Source organism: Acyrthosiphon pisum, chromosome A2 (genome assembly GCF_005508785.2).
Source record: "Acyrthosiphon pisum isolate AL4f chromosome A2, pea_aphid_22Mar2018_4r6ur, whole genome shotgun sequence".
Taxonomy (NCBI): domain Eukaryota; kingdom Metazoa; phylum Arthropoda; class Insecta; order Hemiptera; family Aphididae; genus Acyrthosiphon; species Acyrthosiphon pisum.
Genome location: NC_042495.1, coordinates 10,491,060 through 10,505,108, shown reverse-complemented (window position 1 = coordinate 10,505,108; position 14,049 = coordinate 10,491,060). Strand labels below are relative to the sequence as shown.

The 14,049-nt window shown below is 29.3% G+C and overlaps 1 protein-coding gene across 1 annotated transcript in view; it reads right to left on the bottom strand.

The window, feature by feature from the left end:
- LOC100165939 overlaps positions 1-8,785 on the bottom strand; it is a 320,821-nt gene extending 312,036 nt beyond the window's left edge. The window contains exon 1 of the mRNA XM_008182315.3: positions 8,341-8,785. Coding sequence (XP_008180537.1) covers positions 8,341-8,398 — 58 coding nt within the window. The 5' untranslated portion in view covers positions 8,399-8,785. The remainder of the gene's footprint in view (positions 1-8,340) is intronic.
- Between the last annotated feature and the right edge of the window lie 5,264 nt (positions 8,786-14,049).

Genomic DNA, 14,049 nt, shown 5'->3' with positions numbered 1-14,049 from the left:
AACTTTCTGTAAGCATTGTATCACACAAAGGTGAACAGAGTGCAACCTCCCTCTCTCGGCCATCTTTTTTTATACTTTTATTACAGTTTTCTTTTGTCTAGGGTTGACCGTAATTAAAACGGATTTCGTCGTTAAAATAATAACAACAAAACCAAACCTGGCGATATAATAATAATAGAGGTGAAAAGGGAAGGGGGGAAAAAATGAGAAACCAAGTTGCACCGGAACCATGTCCGGCACCCCTACCCATAATATTATTACTACAACGCATTGTGGCATTTCCCGCGTGATAACAACGATGAAAACAAAAAAGGGTTAAAACGCCTCCACAAATGATGAGTGAACAATAATAATTATAATTCCATCATACCAACAATCAAAATAGTAAGTATGTAAACACAAATATTATTTGAACTCTGAAATCAATAATTCTGCAAATAAAAATTTACTTTCTAAACACCAATCAGCCAGTCTGTATGCATAAAGTAAAACTATTATTAGTCCTAACTAAGATTTTGGAACTTGCCAAGTATAAATTGTTTTAATTACTTTCAGATGCGAGCTATGCATACAGTTTTTTTTTTATTAAAGATTGTAACTAGCATAACGATAATAAATAATAAATTTAAATATTATCTCTAAAATTGTCTGATGGTACCTATATATTATTAATCTTCAGAAATATTTGAAAATTGCCATTTATGAATGCTATAGTTATTCCCACGGTTTCCACCAATAAAATATATATATAGTGGGTTTATACTCAATATAACCATCTCCAAAAATAAATCTTAATTGCGTACTACTTACAAATTCTAAGCGTAAAATACTCTAAGATATTGTTGACAATTTAAAGAATTCAATATTTTAAGCCATTCAAATATAATTAGAACCATAATATTACCAAATAATTAGTACCTGTAATACGTTTAAAATTATTAAGTTACAAATATTTTAAATACTTTAGATGTATACGTAGTTGGATTAAATTGTAAAAAGATTATTAATAGTATAACAATCTCAAAAATCTTATATCTACATAATATATTTTATTAAAATAAAAATAAAACATTGTGTTCACACATCAATAAGATTTGCTGTGATTCAGATAAACAGAAATTGAAAAAAATCATCTGTCTTAGAAGCAACTTCTAACAATAGTTAAAATATCATAATTTTTTTATAATTGTATTAAAGTTAAATGTCTATATTATTAAAATTAAAATTACAACCACTAAAAAATTGTAATTTTTTGATAATTCAAAAAACAAAACTTTGTATTAAAAAAAATTAAGGGACTTACCTACCTAGTATTGGTGGGTAGGTAAGGTCAACCAGTCGATCTCCAATATATTTCATTACCTTTTCCTATTAGACAGAGTTTGTTAAGGCAGGTCGTGATTCTAACGTTTAAATAAGCTATAAACACTAATAAATCATACCATGGTTTGCAGTTGTAAGCCACATTTACTCTACTACCTACCTAACCTATGAAATAATACTGTTATAAAATAACTGTTTTTCCATTTTAAATAATACTGTGCGCTTTTTACGTAACACAAATACTAACTAAACTATCAAACAGAAACGCGAATAATACTCATCATTGTTATAATATAGGCACCTTAAATAGGTAACCTATATTCTTCCTAGTGCCATATGTAATTTATCTGAACGCACACTAACTCTGCTTGGAGACATCTGTCACTGAGACCAACCCTGTGCCGTCACGATGATATTGGCTGGTGCATTTTTTATGCGATTCACCGGTTAATGATTGTTGATAAAAGAGATACAATAACATGCTTTTTTTAGAAAATATAAGATTATAACTTAGAATTATGATTAAATATTTTGTATTGATTGTTTGTACTTATATAGATGTATAGTTAAGTAAATCATACCTAATATAATATTACAAAATAGAATTAAAATACCCTGTTGCTTTGATTATTATTTTTATACACAAGCGACAAGCCTAATTCTAAAAACAAATTAATACAATCCAGCATTATTTTAAAACTCCATTAATGTCTCTGAACTCCTTGCTCTATTAAGAAATCCTTATTCTTTCTCTTGATATAACTTTACATTTCTTCTACCACCATTTCCGGAAGTGCTCTTTCCCATTGGCGATTTCCGACGTCATTAAGTACGTGGTCACAGAAAAGTTTCCAAAGTTGAGTAAAAAACTTTTGTATTCTAGCATTCCTACAAACATTAAGTTTAGTTTCACGACAGTATTTTAGAAACCGGATACGTTTCAGAGAATTTGCTCTCTTTTAATGTCCAACACATTATTAGGGAATCGGACGTAGAGTTTTACAAAATATTTACGAGGTTTATAATTTGATTATAATTTATAACTTAGTAACAATAAGTACTCTTAAAAATGTTATTTACCTATATGGCTTATAAATCTTTTAACATGCACGTAGGTATTTACATAAAAAAATGTATATAAAGTACTTAAAAAATTAGAGTTTGTATTACACATTTCAATATGCTAAAAATCGAGCTAAAAATGCTAAAAATATATTCTATACCATACATAGGTACCTTCAGTGGCGTGGCGAACTAAAAATTTTCCAGAGGCCAGTTACAAATATCCCAAGTATTTATGTATAATAATGTATTAATGTAATATAACAAGTTATATTTCAGATCGTTATTGACTACCTATTGAGAATATCATATTAAATTTACTAGGGGACCCACTGGCTACCACCCACCCCTGTATTTAAGAAAAATTACATAGGCCAAGGCCTCTGAAATTACCGTTCACCACGCCACTGGATACCTTCATATTTTTTAAGAATATACTGCGTGTCCGTGGAAACAGGGTACACTCCATAACTCAGTTACCTACATTACTCAGTTCTCCATACATATTTTAACATTCTGTCTGCGAGAGATAGATGATCCAATAAACTAGTTTCATGTCCAGCAAACAGAATTCAAAAATATGTACAGGGTACTGAGTAATATGTATAATTGAATTATACAGTATACCCTGTTTTCGCGGATACACGGTACATAAACACAGTGAAAATGTGTTTTAGATACCTATATAACTATGAATCTAGAAAAATATTAGCTATCCAATTATGAAAGTTTAAAGGTTATTTACATTTTATAGGGAATATACAATAGTTGTACATAGGTACCTTATACTTACATAATATACATATTTTGAATTTGATACCTAACATGTATTTATAATATATATTCAAGATAGTTAATTTATAATCTAATATACAACTCCAACCACTCAAATATTTTTGAAATAGGTACAGCATGAGTCAAGTTATGATTATCAACCTAGATTGCTGTATTTGTTTACTCAGACTCTGGCATGTATCTGCCTGAAAAAAATACTTGAAAAAAATAAAAATAAATATTTCTTATACTTAACCAATGTGACAGGTCCCGAGAGATCGTTTTGCATTTATTCTGTACAGTTGGATAAAGCTGTAGATAAAGACCGAGGGAGATTTCTCTTTTTTTCGGGTGGAAAATCAAGAGAGCAGAGGAAAATGGGAATGCCGATGACTCACAAATGTTTTTACGACACATCACAACAATACGTGCAGCCCTACTCACACACCAAGCAAAATCAACGGAAAGGGTAGGAAAAGATGACGTCAGTACCAAGTTGTTTGGGAATTTTAAGGGGTGTACTATAACTCCATATTCTGCAACAAAATTAGATAACACGGCTACAAAATCTAGTACAAAACTATCCATATAAGTAGATCAAAAATTATAAATGTTTATAAGAAACTATTCATCTAACTGAATGGTTGGGTATATTTGTGAATAAACTATTTGACGTGTTAGCAAGTTTATAACCTTTCAATATACTTTGAACTGAAAATGAACAGTCATTGGTAGAGGGTGGATTTGCGTGTATTAAAAAAACCATGCAATGCATACCTACTCTATGAATAATACATTAATCTCGACATTAATGTTCTTAAAACCACTTAAATAATATGTTCTTTTGTATTCAAAATGGTTGGTTTATCATTTTTTTTTACACGTTATGAAGATTTTAAGCATATTTCACTCGTTTCATTATCCACATTGTGGCTCTTCAAAGTTTTCACTAACACTAGCTTATATCTGCCTATTGATAAACAAAACGACAAATAACCAAAAATCGAATAATTTTAAACACATGAATATTAGAAGAAAGGCTTAAATAGGTAGTCTCCAATTACCATGATTTTGAATATATATGCATATACTTACAAAAAAATAATAATATAAAACTTAATCACATACATATATACCACAGATGAAGTTGCGAATTAAGTGAAAATAAATAAATTTTGTTTCTTTTATAAATATTAGACTGTTTAGCAATCTATATATTTTACTACACTAAGTAAATAGGATGACTAGAACAACAATACATTAGTGAATTAATTAATATAAAAACAATGTATAGAAATACATGAGGAGGGAAGCCATCCAGTGAGCATCCATACAGCACATTTCTAACACGAATCTAATAATTACGGGTGTAAAAGTAGTTTATTTTTAACAAATTAATATGTATTTAAATGCACCTACTAATTACTAGTAGATAACTGTGATTTATACATAAGATAATAAGAATATAGATATTAGATTCCTCGTTAGATGCTTACTAAAATTAATTAATTTTTCAATATTTCAAAACTACGCAATAACATTTTAAATCGTATGAAACCGTATGAAACCTAGGTAGGTAGTTATATAAAAGTATCTACAAGATGTGTCATATTGGTATGAAAGTATATCTAGATGATTCCAATGATTGTTCCTAACTTTTCCGACTGCATAAGCATAAAACTATAAAAGGTCATAAATCCTGAGGTATTCATGATGGATGAGTTCGATAAAAGTTTAACGCCACACCTCCTATACGGTATGTTGTTATTATATTATATACCTTGGGCTACCTGCCTCTGCATAACTACCGCAATTTATTTTTACCCTAGATTTATTTCAACAGGATTGTCTAAAATAACGTGACATGAAGATTATTGGCCATAATTTAAAAACATCAAAAATAAGCCAATAACCGATGATATAATTTGTATTATATCACGTATGTATGTCGTATATTATTGATTAACCGTAGACACCTAACCGTTAACACACGTATTTTTTACTATCTATAGTAGTTCTACTACTAATCTATAGTTATTTATATGATTTTGATTTTAATATAATAAACATGACTGTTGACCCTATAGTAAGATTTAAAAGATCGGCCAAATCATTTATTTTGAAAACAAACTACAAGTCATTCCAAAAGTGATGTATTGAATTTAATTATTTCATGTATAACCATATTATTTTGGGCTTATTAATTTAATCGAGAAAAAATCAAATATCCATAAAATTTAAATTTTTTTTATTTACTTAATTATCAACCTACAATATTTTTAAATGACAGGTAAATTTTAAATTAATATTATATAGGTAACAGGTAGTATAATAATCTCGATAATAATCCTTATAATAATTATGCTAAGATTTCATGTTTTTATATTATTTTAGTGACGCACCTAGGTGCGGCTATTCTGTATTCCTGTGTATGTTTTGTTTAATTTAATATGTTGACAGAAATGGTTTAACGGCCATCTACAGGGTTGTTCAAACTAAACAAAACATTCTCAGGTCTCAAAATACTGAATGCCATGAGACTAAATCAAATTTACAGTCAAAACAAGAATGAAATTGAAAAACAATAATTTAATATTCTTGTAATACAAAGAAGTTTACCTTTTGTTTTATATTCCATACTATATTTGGAGTGAACTGTAAAATTAGAGCAAAAACTAAACTAGGTAATTATTGTACCTACTGATTTTAAATTAAGAATTTTGTATTATTATCAAATATGATTATCGTTAGGAATAAATAAATAGTGCATGTAATAATTTAGAGCTTAAAAATAAAAGTCACGTCCAATATAGTACCTACCCATAGTGATTTTATCCATTATCCGATAGATTAGTATGATAAAAATAAGTTTACAAACGATTTCACCAGTTTTCACTTGAATTAAATAATTAAATCACATAAAATTGAGTATATTTATTAAGAAAGTGTCTATCATTATAATATATATATACCTATCTATAGAATTACATTCAATAATAAACATTATTCAAAAATAAATAAATAAGTAATTCAAATAGTTTTTATTTGAATTTGAACAACATTTTATTTATGGTTTATAAGTACCTCGAACCTACCTGCCAAGAAGGATTAGGTAGATACTACCATATGAAAGCAATGGAAAAATTCGAGTAAAATTCAAACAAAATAAAAAAGGAATAGTCTACTTTTATTACCGAATAGGTACCAATAATTTACATAATTTAGCTCGTAATTTGGGTAGGTAAAAATAAACAGATTGTTTTTTGGAACCAATATAAACTTATATTTACTTTACGATTTTATCCGTATTTTTATTGTTTGGTTAACAAATAGTAATTAATTATAACTATAAAATATAATAAGGGCATAAGGCATTAAATATTTAAATAATCGACTTTGATACGATGAATCGAGATTAATATTGAACACAATACTTTCGGTAATGCTTTAGTTGATGCCCGCCAGCCCGCGTCTATCTATCTATTCGAATCTATAAGTATTTTAATTCGAAAATATATAAATCAAAATAATTCAAATAAATACGATATATTTTAGAAATATTTAATAATAACACAATGGCAGTTGTTAAATTATTCCGAACAAAAAAAATATTACAATATTATACTTAACAGATTTGTAATAGAAATTTTGAATTTTAGATGCATTTAACGTCATAACCTATAAAATATAATAACAACTTCGTTCATAACCTGAACATGAAAGTAAAAAAAAACGTCTTCTATAATACAGAATTTAGCGACATTTGAAATATATACCTAGTTAGTATATTTTGTTCTATGTTAATTTTGCCATAAATTGTACATTTATATTTCATGTTAAAATATACCAAACAAATTTGGTAGGTATAACGTATACAACTATTTAAAAAGCATATTACAGTATTACGAATTATTGTGCGTGTGAAATAAATAAATGTTGGTATAAATAATAATTATAGGTGATACACGTTATAAATAATACACCTACATATTTTGATAAAATGTTGTTAACATAATGGCATAATAATATATATAATATATTATGCTTGGTACAACTAATTGCAGTTATACTGCCTGTATAATTTGCCACATTATAACTAGACATTTTACGAACATATTGTTGAGACTAATTACTATTTATTATAAATATAAATAATAATTTATTGTTTCCCGCAATCTTATCATAGGTAATTCAAATTGACAAAATATTATGATAAACTAGGTAGGTAACAATATGCGGAAATAATCCACCTAAACTAAGTAGCAACTATAAACAAATTATTCGTAGTTTTACGAAACTTTTGAATCACTAAACAATAATTCTACAAAATGTCTACTGTAGAATGTTCCTTCAACAATATTATAGACGCGGATTACTAATTAGGTAAGAGATTAATACATTTACAATAATAAATATTTTAGGGTATTATTTTGGGTATTATTAAATACCATTAAATACCTTCTATTTAGACAAGTACCTCGACAAGTACCTATCATGGGTACCGAATTTGAAAAACCCAATAGGCATCTATAATTACATAATATTATAAACTATTGGTATGTTAACCAGGAGTTAATCAAAATCACTCCACAACGGTAAACGAGTGTAAGCGTAAGTATAAGATGTCTGTTATTGTCATGTTGTCACCAAAGGACACATGAGGGACTCAAATTCCCGAAACGCACATTGTGGAAAATTAAAATGTTTCACATTCCACCATAATCTTAAGGGATTCGAAGTCTGACGACAACGAATTGACTACAGAAAACGGTCCAAAAACATCATACTACATAACTCGAAAGTAAAAAACGTAAAATGTTACCGATTTCGAAACTACATCAAGTATAGCCATTAATAGGTAGGTACAAAATAAAAAAAAATAAAAATACAGCATGAGTGAATATAGTAATATTATTATAATTTAGTACCAAGATTTTTTTTTTTTAATTTAACGTACTAAAAACAAAAAAAAACAATTAATTATAAAGTGCTTAACGCTCCCCCCACCTACGTGCGCGACAACGTTTCGGTGAACTTTTTTAATTAACGGTATACACTCTTAAAGAACAAAATCCAGCCGATCCGTCAGTCGGAGCCAGTCAAGAGCTTTTAAGAGATACGGTAAATTATATAAATAATAATAGTACGTTTATGAAACGAAAGAACACAACATGCACTAACCATTATAGACGATCAAGTAAAGTGTCCACAGCACTTGCAGTCGGCACCGGGACGTCATGATTGGCGTAGCCGTTCCGGGTAGGTATAGTAGTCAGACTTCTTCGACCGGTATCACATTTAGAGAAACGCGTCACAAACACACACGACGACGACCAAGTCAGTTTTTATTTCTGATAAAAAATCGATTTATTTTTCCCCCGACGATCAAAATAATATTATAATCGTCTAACTCATAATCGACAAACAGACGGCGATGACACTCGCAAGCTCAACACCAAACACGACGCGGCCAGAAAAACGAGTGCCGATCACCGACGGTTATACACGCGAAAAGCTCGCGGAAAAACGCACGTACTTTCCGAGCGGCAGCGGCGGAAGATAAAACGACGCGAACCAACAGAACAGACGGCGGACCAACACTGACTCCGCATTGCCGAATGCCGGCCTCGCTCTCTGGCCGCCGCCGCCGCCGCCGGTCCCGTCCAACCCCCTCGTGACGACGACGACGTCCAAGTAGCGACACCTAGCGGCAAACGTCAGCACCAGGAAAATACAATAATAATAATATTATCGTCTCGTCTCGTTGCTCTAACAATATTTTCTGCTGTATTTTTCATCAATCATTAAGATTTGTGTAAATGTGAATGATAATAATAATATTATTACGTACACTTTCGTACAATATTGAATAATATGGCTTTTGCCTTTTGGTAATAATAATCGCGTGCCGCGTATAACGGTTTTAATAAATTGACGACGTCGAATACCATCTGCCAATATTCGGATAAGCGATTTGCGATTATACTCAAAACATTACACATATTTTATAGGTAGGTACAACAATAATGTGGTTTTTATTATTATTTTTTTTTTTTTTTTGTTACCCGAGACGCTCGTTTTCTCAGTCGATTAGGTATTATGATTTTGAAACTTTTATAATATTATTATCATATAGTACTTTTACAAAAACATTTTAATTTATGATAACTTTTTCTATCACGGTGATTTTTTAGGATTTTATTTTTTGTTTATGGCAACCCGTAGCTAATAATATTGTATGGTTAAACATAATATTGTACCAACCTAGTAATATAGTACATATTGATACATATGTTAAAAAGTATTTAATGCGCAGAATATAGTGGAACCAAACTTCGTGGATTATCCACTATCACACTTTGAGTTATATAGGTACTTATATTGAGTTATATTATACAAATATAAGTGTTTCAAATTATAGAAATTTTATTTTATCAGAACCGATAATAACTGAGAAAACATTTTTAACGTTTTCCATAAAAAAAAAAAAAAAATAGTATAATAATTATACCTGTATTAATTTTATATAAATTATAAATTGTTTTTATTGCATTTTATAATCGTTTTATCGCAATCGGCGGTATAGGTTTAGTTCAGTTAACTAACTCAGATAACACCCGTTGTTGAATATAATAAAATAATACATTTCCAGTAAAAAAACATGCACCGTGCGTCACGTGAGAAAACTCTCACTACTAAATAATATCATCATCGACTAATAATTTATTATTATTTTATATTGCGGCAAAAATTCCAATGATAACAGTTATAAAAATGTGGTAAGTAGGTACCTACGTTCCGTGTATTTGTTTAGTATGTAAGTATGTATTACGTAGTTCCCACTCGATATCCTTGTGTGTAAATATTAATAATAATTAATATTATTGTTTAATGTTCAGTTTATGAATTATTATACCTAAATCATAGGCTACAGTTTAAAGAAACGTATGTCTGATGATAATAATTATATAATATAAAATAATATTATCCATACTTACTACCTCCTGTTCAACTGATCCAGTGCTCGGGGACTAAAAATTATATTTTGTTTTTAGCTTCATACGTAGGTACGACGCAACCCACAATAAAATATTTAAAAACAACGTTCACAATTATTATTGTAAATACGCGTATTATGTACATTGTACGTGACATATTTTTAAGACCAAAATATAGTTAACTGTAAACAAAATATTATGTTTAAGAATTGATTTCATGAGAAAACCCTGATATTATTTATTTCATTAAAATTATTTTGATAACATCATTTCATAATATCAATTGTATCTGTGTAAAATATTAAGTGTTACTTTAGTAATATTCATTTTTATTTAATTATTCAGTGGTCTAAAAATATGGAATCCTCGTTTTCTATTCAAAAGGTTATTTGAAAAATATTTATAATTAATTTACGTAGTAACGATGTAGTAAAAAACTGTGCGACTGTGTACGATATAAAATACCTAATATAATTCATTGAAATAAAAATTCATAAGACTGGGTAGATTATTATTTAATCCATTTGTTCAAGTTTTTAATAGTTGGGCTCATTTGAGTATATTAATGTTCATTAATTAGATTTTTTTATAATCAAAACAACTTTGTAATAAAATTTTACGTAAATCCCTTAATTTCAATTAGATTGTATCCACCGTGATCATTAAAATAGTAATCGGTTATTCAGTTCAAGAATCAATACGAAAGATAATTAAAAATGTTCGTACTTGAATATTCTTAAAATGTATTAATTATAGTATTTTCTTCAGTAATTTGTATTCACTTATCAGAAACGTATGACACGTACACATGTGATTTAATTATTTAATTTATTCAGTGTGTAATAATTTGTGAACCTTTAGTAATGCGCCGAGATGACAGGTTTGGTTAGGTTTTACACTATAGTACTCGGCGCAACTTACATCAGCCACCAAGTCAGGTAAAAACGAAATATTACATATTATCTCAAGGGCGTCTTCAGGACAATTCCATGGGGGAGGTGAAAACATTTTAATCTTGAATACCACTTTTAACAATTAACAACATTTATAAAATGTATTAATCTATTAACATAAAACAGTACATATCATGTCATATTATCTACGTATATCAACGTCTTAGGGGTTTGTATTGTGTATTTGTGTACAAGAGTGCAGCTCTAGTGTGTAGTATAAAAAAAAAAATAAGTGCAATTGAAATTATTATAATGACCCAAAACGAAACTTGGTAAATTTGTTCCGTTTTTTACATCGGTCGACCGTCAGTACTCGCTCAGTATAATATTACTTGGTAGTCCTTAGCGAGTAAAATAGTACTACGAGAGAACAACGACTGTACAATATTATTAATATGATTTATACGTTGTTTTGTTCAAAATGCGTTTAGTTATTGTAGACAAAACTGAACTGTAATGATATTTTAAATTTACTGTACGCGAATATTAATTTTAACGGGTTATAAAAGCTATATTGACGCAATATTGTTTCTAAGGAGATATTTTAGTAACTGTACACTGCTATTTTAGACTAACAGCTATCGCAGATTGTACGCTTTTGTGGACAATTAATTTATTTACCTCTTTGCGTCAAAAACACTATTGTGCACAACTGTACTGGTATGCGGGTGAGATGACTGAACATGGTATTATTGGTATATTAATTATTAATAAACGTTTCAAATATTAACTAAAAATAATTAGTAATGTATTATGTGATAGTAGAAAAAAGACCTTTTCGTCCAATAAATTTATTGTCATTTTGATATTAAATAAATTAATTGGTTTTACAATTCTGAGATACTGAGTAACTGTGATTCACTCATTTTTTTTGAGCAGTAAAAACTAAGAACTAAAAATTCTTCAATCTTTAATTTTGATGGTGGTTACTGGTTTCTGATAGAAAATTGTATCTAGTACTTTGGCATGTCATGGGAAAATCGTAGGACTTTTAAAAATAATTAGTAAAAACTATGGAGAACTAGAGAAGCAACGAATTTTTACTCAAATGCCGTTTTCGACAAACTTGATTTTGTTTTGTTGTTGTGCACTTGTGTTTGACATAATATATGACTTAAATTGTTCACCAAAAAATGTTGTAGGCAGTAGGCATAATATTTTGACTGATTTTGTGCTATTTATAGACATATTAAATGTTCGAATTTTGTTAATTTTTTTTCGAATTATGTATTTTTTTTATACATATAGATATGATTAGGTGTAACATAATCATTCCACTATTCGTGAATCTTGTTCTTGTATAATATATTTATTATAAATTCGCAAATATAATTTTGAATTCAGACCGTATTATATATTGATATATTTTGTGAAAATAATTCATACCTCTTTGTAAATATTTTGACCATAAATACTAATAATGTGTGAATTTGTTTTGGGTATCCTTCGTAGTGTCATGGTCCCGTCCCTTAGTTCACATTTTTAGGGGTCTTTACTCTTTAGGGAATTGGGAATGGTCCTTGACACTCCTTGTCAAAGTATATAGGGGAACCAAGTAATTCACATTGCTATGAATACATGAATAAATATTAATTATTAAATTAAAATGTAAATACTTAACGGTTGTGGCCGTCTTGTACACAACTAAACCTGATTAATTAAATCAAAATAAATTCTAAATGGGGGATGAGGTGGCCGAGCGGTCTAAGGCGTTGGTTGCGGCGCTGCCGTCGCTGGTTCGATCCTCGGCCACTGGGCGGCATTTTTCTTCGGGCAAGTCACGGTGTCCGGAGAACAAGTGCCGCCTCCTACACCCGGGCATGGCAGATACCTACGGGTGCTCAAATCAAAAATTCTGCCAAAACAAACACACGTGTTCCTCCCCCTACCAACAAAAAACCTACAAACAAAAAACAAAAAATAGCTAATGGCCTAAGTTGCCGGGCTTAAGCTCAATAGAAAAAAAAAAAAAAAAATTCTAAATTAATACTCCAACAAAATATTATATTGTGCAAAATGTGTGCACGTGACAATGTATAGGGTCTCCATGAAAATAGTAATTCGTATACAAATATATTATACTATCGTGTATCACTTACACATTGTGTAAATATAGAATACCTCTATACGTTATGTATTATACATAGATATTATATTAATAAACCGGTTCTGAAAAATTTTTAATATTGTTTGAAGAAAACCCCATTTAGAGCGGCAGCCACGTTTAAAAGGTATTATAACTATTAACATAAATATTTTTTTTTATATACCGTAGAATTGTATAGATATTTCAACAAAGTACTACCCATATACTATGGACTACGGAGAGCGGGCAGCGGGCATAGCGGCTAGCTTTGCACTGGGCGCCATGTTTCTAAGGAGCCATATAAAATGGCGTTTCAATGTTAATATTTTTTATTTGAACACATTTAAACAGCTGTTGGTTTTAAGTAAAGTTATTTTTCAATTACTAAAATTACTTGGTCAATGGTTTCCTATCCTTGTATTTTGTTCACAGGCGATCCTAACTTTAAAAACAAAAACTTTTTTTTTTTTGAACACCAGTCGCACTCATGTTTATTAATATCAGATTTTTGGCGAATTTAAGTTTTAAACACTTGTAATTTGTATAATATTATTTATATCTTAAATGTTCATGTTTTTCTCTACAGAGCCACGGATTGATTATACATTTTTTTCTAGATTGATATTCATGAAATAAAAATGTAAAAGTACCAAATTGAAACTGTATTTTTTAAAAATAAACTTATATTATAGGGGATGGTCGGAGAATGATTTATAGATTATTGTTGTAAATATTGTATTGGTATCTAATACGCGAGTATACAATCATTATGGATATTATACTATATTATAGGGACGACGAGTCACCTGTTTATTCTCCTAAAAACCGCAAGCGGAAGTGCAAAAAACTTAAA